Source organism: Parasteatoda tepidariorum, chromosome X2 (genome assembly GCF_043381705.1).
Source record: "Parasteatoda tepidariorum isolate YZ-2023 chromosome X2, CAS_Ptep_4.0, whole genome shotgun sequence".
Lineage (NCBI taxonomy): Eukaryota > Metazoa > Arthropoda > Arachnida > Araneae > Theridiidae > Parasteatoda > Parasteatoda tepidariorum.
In genome coordinates this window covers 21,891,590-21,915,827 of record NC_092215.1, presented here as the reverse complement: position 1 = coordinate 21,915,827, position 24,238 = coordinate 21,891,590, and the positions used below count along the sequence as shown (strand labels likewise).

General features: G+C 30.0%; 1 protein-coding gene across 1 annotated transcript in view; it reads left to right on the top strand.

Moving 5' to 3' along the window:
- Positions 1 to 24,238, top strand: part of LOC107449679 (inactive pancreatic lipase-related protein 1) — a 125,037-nt gene that overhangs the window by 83,216 nt on the left and 17,583 nt on the right. The window contains exons 7-8 of the mRNA XM_043041833.2: positions 5,390 to 5,647; positions 17,914 to 18,046. Of these exons, the coding sequence (XP_042897767.1) occupies positions 5,390 to 5,647; positions 17,914 to 18,046 (391 nt within the window). The remainder of the gene's footprint in view (positions 1 to 5,389; positions 5,648 to 17,913; positions 18,047 to 24,238) is intronic.

Here is a 24,238-nt window from a genome sequence, read left to right as displayed (position 1 = left end):
CTCGATTCTATGTATATATGATTAAACTAACACTAATTAAAGTAAAAGCAAAGTAAGTCTGTCAAATTAGCAACACCTACATTAAAGTAACGTGTTTTATTTATTTACAATCTGATTCCGATTTTGTAGGAATGCTTTTATGAATCACCCGTCCCCAAGGGGATAAACCACGTAATACAAGAGGATTTCCAACAAAGAAGCACGTTAAATGCAGTTGCCAAACAATTATGTTATCAATTTGTTTATGGGCGGGATTACAATATTTTAATTATTTTGTTCTCCATGATTTATTTATTGAAAAAACTTTCTTTTAATTTACTAAAAATAATTTAAAAAAAATATTTTAGGCATTTGCAGCAATAAAAGTAAAATATATAGCTACAATAAGCAAAAATATTTCTGAGTTATTCAATTTTAGAAAGCTGTGGATTTAAAATATGATTTCTCAAGAATTATTTGAACCATTTTGCATACGGCAAAAAACTTAATTGAAGAGGCAAACACCTCGAAATTTACTTTTACATTAAGGCGTTAAAGCAATTGTGAAAAGTTTATCCCTTAATTCACAGATTTTTTGGAAAAAAAACGGCCAAAATTTTTTTTTTCTTAATGTAAAAAAACACACTTTAGAACATTGTCTTTTCTTTCGGTGGACAATTTTGATATACTGAGTTCTTGCTCCATGGAAAAAGGCTATATTCAGAAATGCCAACTGCACCGAACACGAAAAAAAAAATACAGTAAGTAACTACAAAGTATATTTAGCAAATATTTGACTATTTTCGCTTGCTTTTTAAAAGGTATAGCATGACATAAGTACTATGAAGTGGTGAATTATATACGCTTACGAATTATTTAGAAATAGTGGCGGATAAAAATTTACTCAATTTAATTTATTAAACAAAGAATCACAATTGATAAACTACCACTTTAAAATACATATTAGCTGTCCGGAGCAAGTTGGCATCTCTATAGATTTTATTCTTGAATAAATAAGTGTTATAGCTTACAATCCTATGTAAATGATAATATTAATATAACTATTTTTTTTTAACTTTCACATTGCTTTCAATTCTCGATTATATTCGAGTGTTAAAACTTATAGCAGCATAAAATACAAAGCCGCTTGAAACTCGAGCGCACAAGATAAGAGGTTAGTCTTTCACAACCAATTGGGAACTTTTTCATCGTTAAGAGTAAATACCTGCCAACTTTTACGCTCTGCAAAGAAATGTTTTCCTAGTGGTAGGGTAAAGCCAATGAAATTGAGATTGTCACATTAAATAATAAAATCTCCCAGGAAAACCGNCCTATGTAAATGATAATATTAATAAAACTATTTTTTTTAAACTTTCACATTACTTTCAATTCTCGATTATATTCGAGTGTGAAAACTTATAGCAGCATAAAATACAAAGCCGCTTGAAACTCGAGCGCACAAGATAAGAGGTTAGTCTTTCACAACCAATTGGGAACTTTTTCATCGTAAAGAGTAAATACCTGCCAACTTTTTCGCTCTGCAAAGAAATGTTTTCCTAGTGGTAGGGTAAAGCCAATGAAATTGAGATTGTATGTTGGTGTATCGTAAAAATTTAGCCAACAAGTAAATACACTATCAGAAAGTTAACAAGCCTGTTAAATATATGTTTAAATTATTAAAATGTAATCGTAATAAAAACACTTTTAAGTCATATTTATTTAATGAAGAATAAAATATATATTCTATATATAAAATATCGATTCTGTAATTTTTTCCATCACATTAAATAATAAAATCTTCCAGGAAAACCAAAAGAGTTTGCAAATATGATACGTATACAAAGTGATGTTATATGTATAAGAGCTTTAGAATTATTTTTATGTGGTGGCAATAAAGTGGCTTCATTTTGAAATCGTACATATACAAGTCGGCAAATACTTCGCATTTTGCAAAATATTTTATTGAGTGGAAATAATTGAAAAACAAAGCTTTCAGAATTTTTGGTAATTTTGCCAACATTTTAAAAAACTCACCATGAAAGTGCAGGTACAAAATGGTGTTCTATATGAGCTTTTAAATCATTTATGTGTAGTAGATAGAAAACAAGTTAAATAAATAAAAAATAATACATTAAAGCATAAACATAACTAACACAAGAATAGATTTTTATAAAAAGCTTAGAAAGTTGGCAGACCTGCATGCAAGCACAAAATTCGATACAACTGGAAAAGATTTCTATCTCAAAGTGGAGTAACTGGACATTTTTGTATGTTGTTTATTGATAAAGAAAAGAAATTTTGAAATCTACCAGTTCCTAATTTTCATAAAAGTAAGTATATGAGGAATGATGAGCAACTACAGGAATAGGCTTCCTTCAATCTCGTCCTTTGTTTGTTATAAGCATGATTGATAAAATCGTGCAATTATTTGAGAAGTTAGCATCCGCGTGAGGTGGTATTTGGTAATTACTGACGAAAATAACTTTTTACTTTGACTACGAAAGTGTGTAAGTTGATGTTTTTGTGTTGATTTAGTTAGCTTTTAACTTATTTAAGACTACTGTTACGAAAACGCAGCATTTTGTTTCGACATAAAATGCACTGAATAAAAAGAGGAAGTATATGCGTAGATTAATACGAATGTTATTGATTGGTCTTAGCGTTTTATACATTAGCAACATAGTCATTTTTTCATTATTTGCTTTAAAAACATAATATATATATTTTTTTGAATAAAACATTCGCACACAATTGCATGGTATTGAAAACATAAGCTAAATAGAACAAGCGATAGGAAGCTAAACAAAATCAGATAAATTACTGTTCAATCACAGCTGGCTGAATACTCCCCGTGTAAGTAAATGGTGACTGGTGCACTTTAAATCTGCCGGGTTACAAAGTCTCCCATGATTGCCTAACAAATTATACTTCTAGGGATACTGAAATTGAGATTGATAGTTCTCTAGTTAAGGTCAAAAGTACGATTTGTGGATGAATGAATGGACGTATGAATTGGTCCAACCAATAAACGGGTTGTGAGGTGTGTGTGGCTTAAGTCAAATTCTTGGCAATGGATGGCGTCACTGAAAAACTAGAAACATCTAGAAACTTGGTTTCATCAAGTAGGCTTGCAGGATATTAGGAAGAGGTATTAGAAACAACAGCAACTAAATTACTTCTAAATATGAATTGTCGCGATTGACAGGCAGACAGTTGCCTAAAAGCGATTATTTCCCAGGGGAAAGAGCGTTTGCCTCCTAATGAGGTGACCCAGGTTCGAATTCCAGCGATGGCAGGTTGACACGAATTCTGCTCCCGGATGTCACTGACGTGAAATGTTCTTTTAGTAGTAGACGGATCATGGGTTAAAATCTTTTTGTCATCGGGCTAACAATAGAATGTTTTCGTGGCTTTCCTCTCCATGTAACACAAACGTGGGCTAGTTCCATCAAAAAGATCTCCACGAAGAGTAGTTTGTTCCATTGCTTGATCCCGGAGTTCTCTTGCCTTCAGGGTTGGATTAAAAGCAACAAGGCTGCATGGATAGTCATTAACTCTAAATTGGGTCGGCTGTTCAACGCCGGTTTTAAAATAAAAATATTTCAGTACCGAGTCGTGGTGGCTCAGGGGATAGAGTGCTTGCCTCCCAATGAAGTGACAAAGGTTCCAATCTCAACGGTGAATGGTTGATACAATTTTGCTCTCGGTTCGTACCGACCACTGAGCAGACGCAAAATATCCTCAGTTATCATGGATTAAAATGTCTTTGCCCTCGAATAACCTGGAGAAGTTTTTCGTGGTTTTCCTCCCCATGTAAGCAAATGTGGGTTAGTTCCATCACGAAGTCCTTCAAGCAGGCTAGTTTCTCCTAGTGCTTGATGCAAAAGTTCCTTTGTCTTTTGGGCTTGATTCAAAATTACTGGGTTATAGATTTGAGCATTGATAGTCGTTAACTCAGAATTGGTTTCGCTGCCTCAATGCCAGTTATAAAACAAAATAAAAATATAAAAGACATACAGTGATTTGAGAAAGTAAATAGAAAGTTGTTTTAATTTTAGTTATTTAAAATGGGCTTATTCCAGTTTTAAAAAAAAGTGTTTTTGAGATAATTTACCGAAAATTCATTTGCTTATTTTAATCACAAATTATACTCCTTTAAATGATGGTTATGCATATACAGGGCTCATGCGAACAACTTAAAATTATTAGCCAGTAAATCAGCTAAATATCAAAAGTATTCGCCAACTTTCGAAAGTCTTCGCCAAATGCAAATCTTGAAAATTTTTTATGATTAATTTTTCCTTGTAGAAAACTGTTATACGGTAGTTTGTTTCAGGCTTATAATTTTTGACCCAATTCTAATTGGTTGTGTGGCACATCTACCGAAATTAATGTAATCGAATAAAAAATACTGATTTGTTAAGAAAAAATCATTTTGACTCGATTTTCAGGATCGAGTTAAATATATCTTTTTCTTTCCAGTGCAAAACATTATTCGCCAATACCTTAAGCAAAACACAATTTTATTCGCCAAATTTAAGATTTTATTGCATTTGGCAAGTTGGCGATTGTTTAGCCATTACCTCCTACATCCAAAAGTCTCCACACGGTCTTTTATAAGACTGTTTAAAAAGTGAACCAGTTGTGCGCATGAACCCAAAACCTTTTACAAAAGCAATTGAGCGAAATTTATCACATATGTTTGAAAATTGAATCTTTAGTGGTTGACAAGTGAATAATTCAAACTAATAATATTCATAAATAAAACAAATTTTTAGTCATATATTTGCTACCACTTTCTCATTTTAACTAAATTTTGTATTAAATGACTCGTTCGGAAAGTGGATATCCTTCACAGTGGTCTGATCGGACTACCTTTAAAATTCCCTGTGGAGGCTTATTATAGGAGGAGTCAGTTATAGGAGGTGTTGGCTTAGCACTGGCCCTGCTTATATGAAATACATACCTGCCAACTTTCACTCTTTCCGAGAATGGATTTTCAGAGTGGTTGTAAAACAATAAACGAAAGACAATCTGACTCAAAAATATATTTATTTTTTGATCCCGTTGAAAATCGCTTGCGCAAGGATTATTATGCTTTGATATATTTATTGTAATTATTTATATGTAGTGGTGGTCAAACTCATTTATAATTATCATTATAATTCAAAAAGTTAATGGGAATAACCTGAGTATTGCTACCACTTTAAATATGAAAATAAAATCTTCCGGAAAACCCGGAAGAGTTGGCAGGTATGGAAAAGTTATATGGTACTAAAATTATTAACTCATTCCTTTTCAAAAGTAGACATCCTCTTTAAAAATAACGCGTCATATATGCGTATATGTATTTATTTTTACTACAAAGTATATATTTTTATGTATATATTTTTACTTTTTTTCCTCAAAGGTATAAAAAGTTTCCGTCGATGCAAAGCTGTCCATGCTCCTGAATTATTTACAGAATCGGTCAACATGGATTGCCCATTTTATGGCTACAAATGTGATTCGTATGCAAATTTTTCTAGTGGCCAATGTGACAGAGGCTGTGGTTCTGATATGTCTCAATGTGCATCGATGGGTTTTAAAGCAGAAGAATGGCTTCGTTACACATCATCCGAGCCAGTAACTATGTTCCTCGAAACATCATTAGAAGAGCCTTTCTGCCGTAAGTTATCTTTTTTTGTACAGATTTCTAAGAATTATAAGCACCCCCCCCCCGCATGCTGTAAATTTTCAACCCTAAACATGCTTAAACAGATGTCTATTTCTTCATTAAGTTTGTTTATAAGGGCTTTGATAGTGAAATTTTTTTCATTTCTGATTTTTCATTGAATAAAAAAAATCAGCATTTCAAATCGAAAAAGAAATTTAATAAATTATATTGAAGCTCAAACCGTTGATATGATTTAAAATAAAACTTTGCCTCAATTGCTTAATTGTGATTTGGTGTGATATATATATATATATATATATATATATAACAAAATAAATAAATACGAGAAAACACGAAGAAAGTTAAGAAAAACAATAAGATCTGCTTACTTGCATAAGCTGCAAGTAAGCAGAACTCATTAGATGAGTTCAAAATGAAAATAAAACAAAGGAGAATTATAGACATATGAGAAAGGGGGTAAAATAATAATTAAAAAAATAACAGACAACTGATTAAAAAAAAAGAAAAAGGATGAAATTTTATTTAAAAAATCTGAAAAAAAAAGATATAATCTTTTCATCAGCCCACACGTTTATATCCGCAAAAAAGAGTGCTTTCTGATATTGTATCAACATAGCCAAAGCAAAATATATTAATACAATAGTGTGAGGAGCATTCAAAAAATTTTTTTGCAAAAAATACAACAAATAAAATAGAACAAAATAAGTAAAAATAACACGAAAAACAAAAATAAAATCAAATAGAATAAAAAGAAAAAATAGTATAAAACAAAAAACTATAAAGAAAGTAGCGAAATCAGATGTGCTTACATGAACGGAAAATTTTTCAAGAATGATTTAAAAATATTTTCGCAACAAGATTGCCAGATTACAAAATATGAAAACAAAAGCGCAAATTGAGTGTAGCTAGAGGGGTTTTGTTTTAAAGTGCCGTTCTTACTGCATTGCTGAAGTGTTTTGTTATGCTGTGCATTGATTTGTTAGTTACCAAGGATGGGCCCTAAATGAATGTGCACAAGGTAATATTATACTGGATGATTTAAAAAAGTTGACCATAAATAATTTTAGAAAATAAATATTTATTTAAGAAAAAATATAAAATAGAAAAGAGAAACATAAATTGCCTGTTTTGCAAATAATTTTAGCCACGGATTTGCCCGAAATGGATTTGCACATGGAAAAATTAATAAAGAAATTTTTAGTAAATAATTTTACTCACGGAATTGTCAGAAATGGATTTGCACACAGAAAAATTATAAAAATTAACAAAGAAAAAAAATTTTTAGTTGATAATATTAGCCACGGAATTGCCCGAAATGGATCTGCACATGGAAAAATTGTATATATATATATATATATAGAAAACAATTGTTTAGCTGCTAAGCTCAATTTAGCTTAAAACTTAGATTGTTGCTTATTAAGAATAATACTCTTTATAATTAATTAAAATAAGAAACTACTGCTTCAACAATCATGTTTAGCAATGTTATTTCGTCAATTTTCATAATATTTCAATGCACATCTTCAAGGAAATTTTTCAGTACCTTTTCCCAGAAAGATTTTTATTTTTTTATATTTTCGAAAATTATTTTGCAATTCATAGTCAGTGATAAATTAAACGCTCAGACTGTTCTACGTAGAATTTTCAAAAAATACTATTTAGGTATATGAATTCCTTATATGAATAGCATTAAACTGCAGAAATATTCTTTTAAACCCTTTAATTTTGTTATCACTCACTAATCTAGTGCTCCAAAAATGACCGATGTTTTGAAAAATTCATTATTGATAACGGAAAAAAGAGCAAAATGTATGCTTAGGAAACAAAAGATTTATTCGTATCAAATTTCAAAATTAGTAATGTTTGCCAACAGATGGCACTTCTGTCTGGAAAAACTAGAAAACGATGTTTACGGAATTATTATTTGAATATGCGGTTGTAATCTTTATCCTCACACTGCACTTGTTTGTTGCTGTAAAAAATGATTTTTTGAACACATTGTTTGTTGTTATTTCCAATTAATAGCACCATCTGTTAACTAACTATATTTTAAACCTGGTGAGAAAATTAATCTACTTTCCTGAGCAAGTTGGAGCCTCGAATGGGTTATACATCTGGTCATTGCTTTGAGAAAGTATTTAGAAAAGTAGTAGTGGTATTAGTAGTTAGAAAATCTTTCTTGTATACATGCATTGGTTATTAGACTTAAGAGCAGAGTCGCGGTGGCTCAGGGGATAAAGCGTTTGCCTCCATAATGCTGACATAAAATATCCTCAGTGGTAGACGGATCATGGGTTAGAATACACTTGCAATCGTACTAACAGTGGGTGGTTTTGTGATTTTCCTCTTCATGTAACGCGATTGTGACTTAGTTCCATTAAAAAGTCTTCCACAACAGCTAGGTTCTTCCAGTGATTGATATAGGAGTTACCTTGTTTTCGGTTTGGCTCAAAAGTATAAGGCCGCTGAGTTGAACAGTGACAGTCGAAAACTCATAAATTGGGACGGCTGTTATACACCTGTTATAAAATATAAAACAAAATAAACTTAGGAGTAGGCCCCCTGCTGAGATGGATTGCTTGCTTTGAAAAAAAAAACCTAGCACTCGTAAGATTTAAGACTGGAAAAATTTGCCAAAAACTGTGGTGCTTAGAGAAGATTTTTTTAATCCAATGAAGAAAAAGGAAAGCAAGAAGAATTTTCGCAACAAACTGAACTTTTTACAGTCTCTGTCCAAATTATTCAACTCACTATAAAATTCTGTAGCATCTTTTCTTTAGTTTCGGGCTCAATTTGTCTCTTAATTCAGTTTCATTTTTCATGCGTCGTACGCTAGCTTCAGAAATCTTCAATCTTCGTGGTATTTCTTGGTTTGAAAATATTTGAGCATTCACGAGGCTTTAGCTTTTTTACATGGTGAAATATCGCCTTTTTTTACACATGACGAAGATGTTCCAATCGATTATTTATACACTGCACATAAAATAAAGAAATAACTGCGCAGTACAAAACTGCAAAATAAATAAACACAGTGCACACGAGAAGAGGGACTGAAACCGGCTTGCTCTTGCTTACGTTCCTGTATCAATTGTTTAACATTTTATAATGCAATGTGTTAAAAATAAATACAAATGGAAAGTACATATAAAAAATCTTCTGAATGAAACCCCATTACATGTATACTTAAATATAAGAGTATTACATCGTGCAAAACATGTAATTATTAAAAAATTACAGTGCAATTTGGCCAGAAACTGAATAACTTTCCATTTTTCGCAAACTAAATTTTTGAATCAAAATTTTTTTGTTGAAGAAATTGGCATTTCTAACAATTTCTATTCAAAAATAAGTGTCTAATTGATTAATATTTACAGTGAAAAACTTAGAAAGAAAAGCTGAAGCAGAAGCCAAATATTTTTTTCTTCTTTGGACTCATCTTTTACCACCCCTCGATCAATCAGTTTATTGAATCTCCCCATTATCCCCAGGGATATTCAAAGCGTTGGATTAAACAAATTTCTTAGCATTTCATTGTCTTTAAAAAAAGATTTTTATCATCAAAGAGCTGTTTACTCCTTTGAGTGTACTTAAAGTCAAACGAATATTTAATGAAATCTTAAGTGGATTAAAAAAAAATTCTCCTTGATTGAGACGAGCAAAGTAAATAATGCGTTTATACATTTTTCATATTTTCTTTTCTAAAATGTTCCAAGCACTGTTTCAGTTTGCTTTTTCATTCGACGCTATTAAGACATGATTCATTTGACGTCTTACGAAAAATTTTAATTTTATGTTTTTAGAATTATTTTATAATTCATCAAGTAAAAATAAGATGATGTCCCACTGTTGTTTTTCTGTAATTGGGAATTGATATATTATAAAATTAAAAACAGATAAGTAAATTTATTATTTAGAAGCGTTTCTCTTTTTATTCATGTTGAACTTTGGGAATGTTTTAATCTACTTTTATTTAAGGGTTAGTTTGTTTATCTATGTGATGCTATTAGTGTAGTACTGGATATATTTTTTGAAAATGAAATGATAATTTTTCTTAAAATCTGTCAGTTATTGCATGTAGAAAACCGTATTTACTTAAGTAAAGTAAAATATTAGGGGGAACAGAAAAAATGTCGTTTCGATGGATTTGATATTTGTTATCAAGATTTTACTTTTAATCAATAATGTATTTACCCTCGTTAGCAACAACCTTTCAATGCCGGATCAAAAATGAATAGAAATGGATCGAAAAAATGAATTGGTTTTTAAGACTAACGATTATTTAATGCTCTGAAACGATATTACTTTCCGGTCCCCCTGATAAGTAATACGGTTTTTTTTATCAAATATTTATTCAAAAACAATCTAAATAGACATTATTGGATTTGATGAATAGAATAGGTAATTAGAAAAAAAAGAAAATACTCTTTAGGTCGAATATTATTATCATTTTTCACTTATCCATTTAAATAATGATTCATTGCATTTACAGATATAAAACTCCTTAGATTTGTATACTATTTTGAACTATTTTTGGAAGTATGACAAATTTAAGGTTAAGATTTTGGACAAATTTTAACAATTTATTGCTTTTTCCTATGAACATAAATTAAGAATTATGCAGTTTAATAAATCTAGTAGTATGTATGTTATTACAGTGTATATTACACTCTTTAGATTAAAGAATTATAGAGGTGTAATACTACTTAGGCGTAAATCTGTTTATCTTAATGCTGCTATTCGTGTAGCACTGGATATATTTTATGAAAATGAAATGATAATTTTTCCTAAAATTTCTTTGTTATTTCATGTAGAACACTGTATTTACCTAAACAAATTAAAACATATTATGTGGTTTTTATCTTATGCATATCGGAAAACAACCCAAATGTATATTAACAGATTAGATAAATTAAATAGATAAATAGAAGAACGGATAATAGTCCTTAGGTCAAATGTTTTAATTTTTGATTTACACATTCTATTACTGACTCATTGCATTTACAGATATGAAACTCCATAACTTTATATCTCAAGCTTTATATACTCTTTTCGATTTACTTTTGGTAACACGACAATTTTAGGGTTAAGATCTCGGATAAATTTGAGAAATTCATTGATTTTCTTATAAATATAAGTTAAGAATCAAACAGCTCAATGAATCTGAAGTGTGTATTACACACTTCAATGACATTGCAATAAATCTTGAGCAGAAAAGTTTATATTCCCGCACTTTTTCTAAAAAAACAAACTAATTTACTCCGAAAGAATTTATTTAATAATCGATGCACTCATTTTCGTGATTATGAAATGCGCAGCCATTGAATAAAGGTATGTTTATCCAGAGAAAGTACGTTTTTGTGTCTGATTTAGTAACTTAAAATATCGTCCTCACTAATTAATTAGAATATTTGTGGTAAGCCTCTTGAACCATTAAGATCGAGTCCTAGAGCGTGAAAATCCGATCATTTGATCAAAAGTTATTCAGGGTGGTCCGTTTATTTTTCTGTGCACTGTACATTCTGTTGTGGAAGTTCTTCGTATTTATTGTATTTGTTGTCTAAACACTGGGGACGAAATTTTGTATTTCACTTATGCTGATATTTGATCTTATCTAATTCAGGTGTGGAAATTTCAAATATGAAATTATTTTTCTTTGAAAGATATAGATTTTGTTCAAAATGGTGTTTTTAGTTCCGTTTATTTTCTGTTTGTTTATAAAAGCGTAAATGTTTATACACATACATACACGCTTGTCTGCTCCTTTTAGGTAAAGATAAAAAATATGACATCTTAACTTATCGCATCATAAACTGAAATGAAATATCTTCTTCCTTCTACTCTACTACGCCCTACTTACATGAAAGGTAGGGATAGTTAGTAGTCATTCGAGTGAGTTATTTTAAGAAATGCTGATTTTTAGTATATTATTAAATTGCGCTAAAATTACAGCTTGTAGAGAGAAATCGAAAGCAGATTTAAAATCAAATGATGCTACAGTATCAAAGATTTATTGAAATGTCTCATACTATAGAAAAAAAGTGTTCCCCAATGTTATCCGTTTAAATAAACCTAGTGGTACTGTGAAGTGGCATTTCCACAAATCTACAACGCATCTTGCAAAGATTGGAAAAAGAAAAACTCATAGAAAGAATATTTTATTTCCATCTTTTTTTTTTCAAAGAAAGTAAACTATCTGCATCAACCACCTTTTTCCGAATTAACTTTTTACGATTTTTTTTTACGATTTAACTTTTTTTAACCTATGTTAAAAGAAGTTAAATCGTTTTTTAAATTTCGTGTGAGAAAATACATGAACGTCATCAATGTTAGTAAAGTTGTGATAGTCAAGGAAAAGACATTTACTCTTCGCGTTCGCTCTAAAAAAATGGAGAGTAAATGTTCTATTATCAGTTTTTCTCCTTTTAGAGATGCCAGAAAATCATTTCTTAAACTCTATGAAGTATAATGGTTAAAATAAAAAGATTTTTTCTTACCATAACGTGGTTAGTAAATTTGCTCTACCTGAAAAAAATTTGATGAGTCCAAGCAAATGAAAATCCGATCAATAGATAAAAAAGTTGTTCATTGTGTTCGCTTTTCTAGTTTTCGAATTGTACAGCGCATATTCCGAAAAAACTTTTATAACCTTTTCAGGAAAAGGTTTTTAGTTTTCTGACAGTAACGTCAATTTTTCCGCTAATTTTAATAAACTTAAATTATTTCATAACGGCATTTGTTATCCGAATAAGCAATAATTTTTTCATGATCAACTTTGTTTTAACAAGATATTAATTTATAAGTTTTAATAATATGTCCATTGCTTTTAAATTAAGCGTTTTCTGTTGCATGAGAATTTTTTTAACAGATATTGTATATTTTCGAATTACAGATTTCGAATCTGCAATCTGTTTCTCTCTCCAAACTACAGTTTTTTACTTGACAGATTTAGACTATTTTTTGACGAAATGTACAAGTTCAAAAACGTTATATATAAAAAGACTGTCACATGAATTTTGCGACAAACTTCTAGGGAAATTAGAGCACATCAACAGGATTAAAATTACATCGGAAACCATGCCAGAGATGTGGTCATACGTCGATAAGGGTGCTTCCCTTTCATGAGCTGTTTCTTTGCATGCTTCTGAATATGTCATAAAAGGGAAGCACTCTTAGTCACGAGAGATGGCATTTCCGTCCTATACAGCTTTAATCCTGATGATGTGCCCTAACTCTTCAACAAGTTAGTTACAACACTTACACGAGCTCTTGTTGTATACAACGTTTTTAATTTTGTACATTTTGACAAGAACTGGACAAAAAATTTCATTACATTTTTTTTTGCTTTAGTAGCAAAACTAATTTCAGATTTGAAATCCTCACACCTGAATTGGTTGGTTTGGTTGGTTCTAATGCCACTTGCCACACGGACAAGCCTGCTTAGTGAGACCGAGCAAATTTAAGGCAGAGTGTGTGATTTTTGTTTTTCAGTGGCGCCATCTATGGGCAAGAATGCGACTTCTGCCACATCATACGTCGCACTAGTTTATAAGGCGAACCCATTCATACATCCATTCATTCATCCACAGATCGTAATTTTGACCTGATTTAGAGAACGATCGATCTCCAATCCAGTACCCCCAGAGGTTTTTATTTATTATGAGAACATGGAGGACTTTGCGACTCGACAGAGTTTTAATGTGCTTCAGTCACCAACTACACGGGTAGTCTTCGGCCAGCGGGGTTCGAACCCACGAAATCTTGGACATGGGCCCAGTGCCCTACCAACCAGGCCATCCCGGCCACTCACCTGAATCAGACAAGATCAAGTTTTTGTAAAAATGCATCAAAATTTTTTTCCCCAAGGTTTTTAATAAAAGGAAGTGCTTTGTATTTCCAATAATTTCAATGTTGGAAATAGTTTTAGATAAAGCTTCAGTAAAGAAAGCAGTCAAGTGCTAATATTTTTTTATAAAACCTGTTATCAATTAAAGTCTTTCTTAAACACTTTAAATCCAGCAATTACTGTACAAGTTTTGAATGCGAAAAAATCTATTGAAAATAATATTATTATTTTAACTCACACTCTTTCGAAATAAAAAAAATAAAACATAAGCAAATTGAAAAGCAAAATAATTTAATCAACTAAAACAACTTTTTATACTTTTTGCTTACTTCAGTTAAACGGTTAAAAGAAATGCTCAAGAATGGGCTTTATTTTGCTTCATATTTATCTAAATGAAATGTTCGAACTTAAGATAATTATGTTATCCTCAAGGTTCTGTCAATCAATCAGTTTATTTCTTCCTACACTATGTCTCTGGAGAATGTTGTAAATCTAGATTAAACAGTTTTCTTTAAGACTTATTGTCTTTTAGAAGAAACATTCAGAAAAATAAAATAATTCAGAATAATAAATTCTGAAAAGAATAATAAAATAAGAGGATTCTGTATTTCAAAAGTTTTAATTTGATCACAAACTTTATTTTTTTCTGACAATTAAAGATATAAGAGAATGGTCATACCCTCTAACATTTGAGATATTTCTGAAATAATTTTCCTAATGATAGCGAACGAAAGTAAGCAAGTAAACATTTTTAAGACAAATAGAATTTTCATGCTTTTATCAGTGCTTAAGAAAATGACAGTACGTCTGAGTTTTTTTATGCCTGCTTTTCTGCTTAATATTTATGTATTCATCTGCAGATAAAATTATTTTAGTTCCAATAAATTTAAATATTAATGCATAAACAGGGAGGCCAACTGCTCCATTTTCTGTTACAGATTAAATTGATTGGAGGTGAGTCAAATAGTAAAATTTGTAGAATAAGGAAAATTGGTTATTGCAATTAAGTTGTAAAAATGACAACTCACATAAAAATATACTACCAGTTAACTTAATTGAAGAGCTTATCATGGCTGAAACAACGCCCCCTACAATTGAAAGTCTCCACACATTTTTTTACAGGTAGTCCGATCAGACCACAATGAAGGTAAACCAGTTTACGAAAGAGTCCTTTAATACAAGATCTAGTAAAAATAAGAAAGTGGTAACAAATATATGTCTAAAAATTTTTTAAATTTATGATTACAATTGGCATGTCTTATTTACTTGTCTACCACTACAGATTCAATTCTCAAATATTTATGTTAAATTTCTCTCAGTCACTCACTTTTAAAAAAGAATTTGAGTTCAAGCGCGCAACTGACTCACTCTTAAGATAGTCTGAGCAGACTACTTATGAGGAACCTTGTGGAGGCTTAAAGCCCTTATATTGCAAGACGGAAAAGTGCGAAAACTAGTACGAAAGACATTTAATTTTAGCATTTTTTTCTAGAAAAATAAAATATCTGTAACTATCAAGATTTCTTTTATAATTTTAGTCTATATATGAAACTGCTTATTTTCCAAGGATAATGTAGATATTGTTGAATAGTTTGAAGTAGAATTAGTAAACTCCTCCCGGAAACTAGTTATAACCGAAATTGTTTTACTACCAGCCATTCCCATACCTGCCAACTTTCCCTCTTTCCGAGAATGGATTTTCAGAGTGGTTGTAAAACAAAAAACGAAAAACAATCTGACTCAAAAATATATTTATATTTTGATCCCGTTGAAATTCGCTTGAGCAAAGATTATTATGCTTTGATATATTTATTGTAATTATTTATCTGTAGTGGTGGTCAAACTCATTTATATTATCATTATAATTCAAAAAGGTAATTGGAATAACCTGAGTATTGCTACCACTTTAAATATGAAAATAAAATCTTCCGGAAAATCCGGATGAGTTGGCAGGTATGCATTCCTCTTTTCCGTCTCGTTTTCACTCATGGAGCTTATTGAAGGAAATACTAAGCAGGTTTGCCAACTGCTCCGATTTCTGAAAAAAATATAAATAATTATTACCGAATTGAATAGTAAAATTTATAGCATGAGGATAAATACGCCTATACTTCAATAGAATGACCACGCGATAAATCCAAGAATGCCAAATGCTCCACTTTCTGCAAAAGTTTTAAATAATTGGTAACGAATTAACTGGTAAAACAAAGATAATTACCACTACTCTTTAAAAGTGTCACCACGAGATANAATTAAGTTGTAAAAATGACAACTCACATAAAAATATACTACCAGTTAACTTAATTGAAGAGCTTGTCATGGCTGAAACAACGCCCCCTACAATTGAAAGTCTCCACACATTTTTTTACAGGTAGTCCGATCAGACCACAATGAAGGTAAACCAGTTTACGAAAGAGTCCTTTAATACAAGATCTAGTAAAAATAAGAAAGTGGTAACAAATATATGTCTAAAAATTTTTTAAATTTATGAATATAATTGGCATGTCTTATTTACTTGTCTACCACTACAGATTCAATTCTCAAATATTTATGTTAAATTTCTCTCAGTCACTCACTTTTAAAAAAGAATTTGAGTTCAAGCGCGCAACTGACTCACTCTTAAGATAGTCTGAGCAGACTACTTATAAGGAACCTTGTGGAGGCTTAAAGCCCTTATAATGCAAGACGGAAAAGTGCGAAAACTAGTACGAAAGACATTTCATTTTAGCATTTTTTTCGAGAAAAATAAAATATCTGTAACTATCAAGATTTCTTTAATAATTTTAGTCTATATATGAAACTACTTATTTTCAAGGATAATGTAGATATTGTTGAATAGTTTGAAGTAGAATTAGTTAACTCCTCCTGGAAACTAGTTATAACCGAAATTGTTTTACTACCAGCCATTCCTCTTTTCCGTCTCGTTTTCACCCCTGGAGCTTATTGAGAGAAATACTAAGCAGGTTTGCCAACTGCTCCGATTTCTGAAAAAATATAAATAATTATTACCGAATTGAATAGTAAAATTTATAGCATGAGGATAAATACGCCTATACTTCAATAGAATGACCACGAGATAAATCATCACCTCCTACATCTAAAAGCCTCCACACGGTCCTTAATAAGTAGTCCGCGCAGACTGCTTAAAAAGTGAACCAGTTGCGCGCATGAACCCAAAACCTTTTATAAAAGTAATTGAGAGAAATTTATCATATATATTTGAGAATTGAATCTGTAGTGGCAGACAAGTGAATAAGGCAAACCAATAATATTCATAAATAAAATAAATTTTTAGTCATATATTTGCTACCACTTTCTTATTTTAACTAAATTTTGTATTAAATGACTCGTTCGGAAAGGGGATATCCTTCACAGTGGTCTGATCGGACTACCTATAAAAAAACCATGTGGAGGCTTTCAGTTATAGGAGGCGTTGGATAAATCCAAGAAAGCCAAATGCTCCACTTTCTGCAAAAGTTTTAAATAATTAGTAACGAATTAACTGGTAAAACAAAGATAATTACCACTACTCTTTAAAAGTGTCATCACGAAATATCTTCAAGTAACTTGCATTTCATTTGATACTTTGAATTTTTGATAAATAGTGGTGGAAAAAAAGACTTAAAGTGAAAAATACGAAACTAAAAATAACTTAAATTTCGTTACAACTTGAAAATAGTTTTTTACAAAGCGGATCAAGTTGTCATCTCTGCAAAAATTTTGCTGTCACCAAGAAAATTTTTTGAGATTGCTTAAATTCCGTGATTGTTTGGAGGGGAAGATAATGACTTTATTTTTTTGATGTTTTATGAATTTTTCAAGTGAATAATTTTAAAATTGATTTAAATTATTTTTGCAAAAAATTACTTTTTGTTCAGGAATTTTATACGTAGCATATTTATATTACCTAATCAAATATAATATTGTATAATTATACAACATAACGTTAGACATTTGTTTTAGTCGAGAAATTTTTTTTATTGCAGTTCATGAATATCTACAAAATTTCTTTAGCAACTATGCTAATGATATTAATAATGTTTGTAGCTAATAATTCCGATAGGCGGATCTTTCTAACGTCCATATGGTAGCAAAAATTATACTATAAAATATATTTCCTGTTTTTAAAAATTAATCATTATATTTTCCTGATCACTACAAAGATTTGGAAACTTATTGCATACAGGAGTCTGATACATGCTAGATTAATATTAAGATTGAAGTGGTTGCGAAATTGAAAAAAAATTCAAATTAATTTGATGAGTATAGTTTGCTACCACCTTTTGGGAGCTCCGCCTGTCGAAATTCGGAACGAAATTTCTAGACAACCCAAAAATAGAAGTACAGAGTACAAATAAAGAAAACTTTTTATTTAGTTTCTTGCTGAACATGCATAATTTGTTTTATTTTGAAGGTTATCATTATCATTTTAATGTGCTGTTATCGGATAAAGAAGAATCAAGACGATACCGAAATGAAACTGGGCTACTTTTTGTTAGACTTGCTGGTACGAAAGGTCATACTGCTCTACTCCAGGCCACTCCAAGGTAAGAATTTTGCCAGTTTACTATTTTTTCCCCCTCGAAATTTTCTCCAAAATTTAAAAAAAAATTGCTTTTCCTATAAAAGGAAGTAATTAAGCCACATTGAACTATAATGAGATATATGCATGATGCACTTAAATACACTACACTAAAATGTTACTGATTATTATGTTTGAACAAAAATTACTTTTATAAGCCAGTTTTATTTAAATTATGCATAAATAAATGTTTAAAAATGAAGTACACACTGTGTCCATTATTAATAACAGACTATCAGTAACAGCAGATTTCCAATTAATAATAAATTAATAACAGATTATCAATCAATAACTAACTAATTTCTAATTATAAATCAGTAGTTATCAAATTAATAATATTCAAATTTATTGTTTTGATAAAGCAGAAGAATGTGCCTTTAAAATTAAAAGCAATTGTAAAGTTGTTTTTATTCTTTGTTTTTATATGATTGGAGAATTAGTCGCATCTCTTATTAGCACAACCAATGAAAATGTAAAGTAATAACAAATAAGACACGTGCTTTCTTACGAATCCATACTTTCCAACTACTACGGAATTTTCGTAATTTTAGTAAACATTTATCGTTCTATAATTAAAGATAATGTATTAATACCGTAAGAGATAAAAGTTTAAAGAATTTTGTATAATACTACAAGTAAAAATATTAAACAGATATATAAAAGGTTTCTTCTAGAATTTCCTCTTATACATAAATTAGTCAGTCATATATTAGTCAGTCAAATTTTAAATAACTGATTTACCTTAATACCATATTAAATTTGAAAGCTTTGTTATGGATTTCACTTAGTGATAAATTGTGTTAAACGCATTGTGTAATGTAAAATCTGAGAAGATTGATCACCTTTTCTGATTAAAAAAGCAATTTGTCCTTACACATTTTTCCTGAAATCCGGGTTAATAATTGCAATAAAAATACCAAGAAGGAAAATAAAAGTACAAATAAATAAATATAAAGAAAGTAGAAAATAAAAATAAAAGAAAGTAGAAAGAAAAATAAGAGAGAATATAAAAAATGTTACAGAAGGCAAATTTTGGACAAAAAATTAAATAAAAAGTTTTTTTTAATTTTTTTGAGGGTACAAAATTTATTTATTAATTATTAGTCAGAGCAGTCATGAGAGAGAGTAAAAGTGTACACGAAAAGTTGCGCTCCTTGGTTATATGTTAGGGAAAATCTTGCAAAGTAAAGTCCGTAAAATGTCTTAATTTAGGGAAAGAGAGAAGTCTTAGTAGTTGTTATTGGTTTATGAAATAGATCGAGCTTTTCCCGCACAGAGCAAAGCGAAAAATAAATGGAAAAAAAAAGAAAGAAATTGGAAATTAACCAAACTTGCACTTCAGATTAAAAATAAGGAAAATAGCTTAGTCAGTCAAATTTTAAATAACTGATTTACCTTAATACCATATTAAATTTGAAAGCTTTGTTATGGATTTCCATTAGTGATAAATTGTGTTAAACGCATTGTGTAATGTAAAATCTGAGAAGATTGATCACCTTTTCTGATTAAAAAAGCAATTTGTCCTTACACATTTTTCCTGAAATCCGGGTTAATAACTGCAATAAAAATACCAAGAAGGAAAATAAAAGTACAAATAAATAAATATAAAGAAAGTAGGAAGAAAAGAAAAATAAAAGAAAGTAGAAAGAAAAATAAGAGAGAAAAGGAAAGGAAAAAATGTTACAGAAGGCAAATTTTGGACAAAAAATTAAATAAAAAGTTTTTTTTTTGTTTTTTTTTTGAGGGTACAAAATTTATTTATTAATTATTAGTCAGAGCAGTCATGAGAGATAGTAAAAGTGTACACGAAAAGTTGCGCTCCTTGGTTATATGTTAGGGAAAATCTTGCTTGCAAAGTAAAATCCGTAAAATGTCTTAATTTAGGGAAAGAGTGAAATCTTAGTTGTTGTTATTGGTTTATGAAATAGCTCGAGCGTTTCCCACACAGAGCAAAGGGAAAAATGTCCTGCTTTTAATTAAATGCATACTTGAGCCAAAAATAGATTTAAGAACAGGATGTGGTTTTTAAAAGTGTGAGAAAGTATTTCGATTAGAATAATTAATTTGGATAACATAAAAAGTTTAATGGAAGCTTTTTATGTTACATATATATATATATATCTGTTAATGTTATATATATTATCTAAGATGTTAAATATTTTATTTCAGACTCAATTAAACTTAGTTATGCTTACATATGTCCTAACATTTACACAATGATCAGTTATCGTGTATCATAAGATATAGAACAAGTTTTTCATTAATAACTTCAGATCGAAAGTAAATAGTTTCCTACCGTAGAAGTGCTTACCTTTCCTATGGGAAATGATAGAAGATGATATCTTTTCAGACCGAACTTATTTTGCCAGAAATAACCTTCATTTCCAAGTAAATTGCGGAAAATGTTTTCCCTTTTCATTTAAGGAGGCTAGTTATTAGGAAACTGAAGTACTTCCAGGAAGTATTTTCAAGAATGCTGATATATTTGTAAATGATTCGAGCGTACAAAATTTGCTTTTGGAGAATTTACGATGTGTACAACCCTTCGACACAGATGGTACAACGGTGTTCCTTTCATATATTTTTTCTAACTCTCTAATTACAAGCAGAAATATACTTTGGTATTTTTAATTATAAAAAAAAACTGTTTAATTATTTTCAGAATTATTTTTAGTACTGAAGCATTAAGTCAAAAAAGTTTGTTTGAATTTTTTTTCCTTTCAAAATATAAATATGTATTAAAAAATTTATCAATAATTGATTTTGTAAATAAAAGGAATTTTAATGATGAAAATTTGCTTATCTTTAAAATAAATAACAACAAATAAGTGCAAATTTGAGAAACTGCTTGGAAGTGTTTGGAGGATTTTACATTTAACGCTGAAAAAGACGTCACGTGCTGTATTTCAAAAACCGCAAATTATTAAGAAACTAAATATAACATTTTTTAAAATTATTTTAACCTAAAGTAGAGCAAAGTAATGAGAGAAGTAGAAAAAATAAGTTTGATAAAAATTTTGTGTCAACGGAGTGAAAAGGAAATTATCAGATAGTCATTAGTGAGAATTGTGATTAAAAAAAATAAGGAAAAAATGCGAATTTTAATAAGAGATAGTAAAATTAGAAAACATTTGGACTAAAATTTCTTACTTTAGCTATCACTCTAATTTTTAAGATAAATATTGGATTAGAAAAAATTGGATAAATATTGGATCTCAAAGTTAAATTATCATCAAGCATATCAGCACCACACAGACTGCTGAACTCAAACTGTTTTTTACTATAATTTTTCTGTAATATTTCATGATGTATGGGATATGGGCCTTCTGCGCGGCCCAGGTGCCTAAATTTTGTAAATAAAGTAAGTAAAATTATCATCAAGCAATTTTCAAAGTATTTTTCGTACTTTTTACGAGAAAGCTCAAAATCATAAGGGTTTTTCTACAAATATTGTTTGAATAATAAGACAGAATTTAATAATAAATTACAATACCACATTAAATGTTCCTACACCAAAATGAGATTTAATGAGAAACGAAAATCGGTGAAAAATTTTTTTTGGGCATATACCCCAGGAAATGCCGGGTTCATTTTCAATAAATCTCGTTTAATTGTCCAAAATAAAATCTGTGGAGCACCCCTTGTCATTTTGACAAATCTCTTAAAAAGTACGAAAACTACTTAGACAATTGTTTGAAACTTTCTAAACTTGTAAGATATTCAAATCGGAATTCTTTTATTAGTTTCCAAACACAATTCACTACAAAGGTAAGATTTTTTTGAAAATTTTTCCCGCGCATTCGCAGTATAAAAGAACTACTTTAATTACTTATATCTTGGGCAGTTTTGAACGAAATGGTCTTCAAATTTTAAATAAGAAATTTTGTAATTAATTTTAAAATGGTTTAAAAATTTTTGTTCACTTCTATTGAATATTTTTAAAGTTGTAGCAAAAGAAATAAGACAAAAAAACTTTTTTTTTCTTAAATTTTTTTTACATTTTTTTAAGTGTCCATATCTCCATTAATATTGAAGCTAGAATTACTAAATTTTGCATAATTATTGCATATAATAACCAAAATAACTGTCAAAAGTTACAAATCGTTTGCTACAATTTTTAGTATAGGTCGTTCAAAAACATTATTTTCCGTTTGTTATTTATTGTTTGTCCCTCAATCCCCTAAAGGCTTTAAACTTCACTGATATGTATGAGAAATCGCATGATCTAAACAATTCTGAAGTTGTAAAATATTCTGTTAAGTGTATCTAAGAAATATAAAAAAATGTATTAGCATAGAAGTGTTTGAATTATTTTGTCCCCCCCCTGTTTTATTAAAAAGTGTAACTTTTATTCAAATGTAACTATCAGTTTTTTAAAAGATTAACACGAGACGGATTTTAATAAGCTTTAATGTTTTTATCGCTTTTAATTACTCCAAAAATAATAATATAGCACGAATATATTCTTTCCGAAGCAAATTTTTAAAATAACACAATAATGTTAAATATTCTTCTCTTTTTTACTGACTCGACAGACCATTGTGGGCCAAGGCCCTCTTTAGAATATTTTTCCATTCTACTCTCTTCCTCTTCAGGGTTCATCAGTTTTAGTGTTTTGAAATCACCATTAATGCAGCCAATTCCTCGAACAGAGAAAAAGTACAAACCAATTTTTAAATTAATTTGAAAAACAAATCAACGCATTTATCAAAATACAAAAATTAGTTATTTAGTAACTTTTTAATCTAACAAGTATTAGAAATAATAAATTAATTAGATATTTATTAGTTAGATAATAGATGTTAATTAATTAGATATTAGATATTAATTGATTAGAGATTATGGTTGATTCTTTGCTGATCAATTTCTCATGAGTTTTCGAATGTTAAATGAAAATTTCACTATTTATTTGTTTTACATTTAATTGTTGGTGACATTTTAAGTAGTGTCGTCAATTATTTATTCTACTATCCCATATATCTTCCCATTGGTTGCAAGATAATCACGTGATAAGTTATGCATGAGAATAGTATGCGGCCGAAACGCATAATACTATCTTTCATAATAAGCTCGAATGTAATGCATCTTTCAATCAAACGTTACGAACTTTAAATGCCCGGCGGAAATGTAAACACACCTAAGCCGTATTTCAAACAATTAAACGTTTGACTAATAGCCAGAAAATCAATCTTCGAACTCTATTTCTAAAGTTAACTTAAGTTTAAGGTTTCTATAAGATTTTACATTTTAACATAAAAAGTTTAAAATTTAAAATATTTTTGACAAATAATAGAATAATGTTATGTGATTTTAGTTTAAATTTTCTAATAAGTTAAAGTTCAAGAGCGATAATTCTGGTGACTTGTGCTTGTCTAGTTTTATTCTCTCATACCATAATCTATGTACCATGAGTTTGAAGATACCATATATATATACTCATACACGAATCTTTCTGTATTAAATCATAAGTTTAAAATAGATTTCTCTTACTAACCGGTTAACGCCCCGCGTCATATATTTAGGACAGTTCCTTTTTTCAAAGACATTCATTGTGGTGGGAAACTTTTTTCAGCATTTTCATTTATCTGGATAAATTAAAAGATTCTCTGATACCACAATGATTTAGTTATTTCTGATTAGATCTAGAATTATAAGGAACAAGTACTTTTTGATCTATCAAAGACTTTTTGAATGCCATAACAGTGGAAAAACCAATTAATTTCGATAATAAACTGCTGTTTGTAGAAAATGCAACACCATGAAAGAATCATCAGAATCAAATGAAATTTAATGCAGAAACGACTTGTACTGATACAAATAAATGATGAAATTTTCAAAACAAAAGAAACAAATTAAGCGTCCGAAATCAGTATTTGGTGCAGCCACCACGCGCTGCAATAAGTGCTGCTATACGACGTGGCATGGAGTCAAACAGATGTTGAATATCTGCTTGAGGAAGAGAATTCCATATCGCTTGTATGCGCAACCAAAGTTCGTCTTTGGAAACTGCAGGACGCGGATCACGAGTGAGACGCCGACCAACCATATCCCACACGTGCTCAATAGGCGACATATCCGGCGAATAAGCAGGCCAAGGAAGAAGTTGCATGCGTTGTGCTGAACAGAAGTCTCTAACAGTCCGCGCAACATGTGGGCG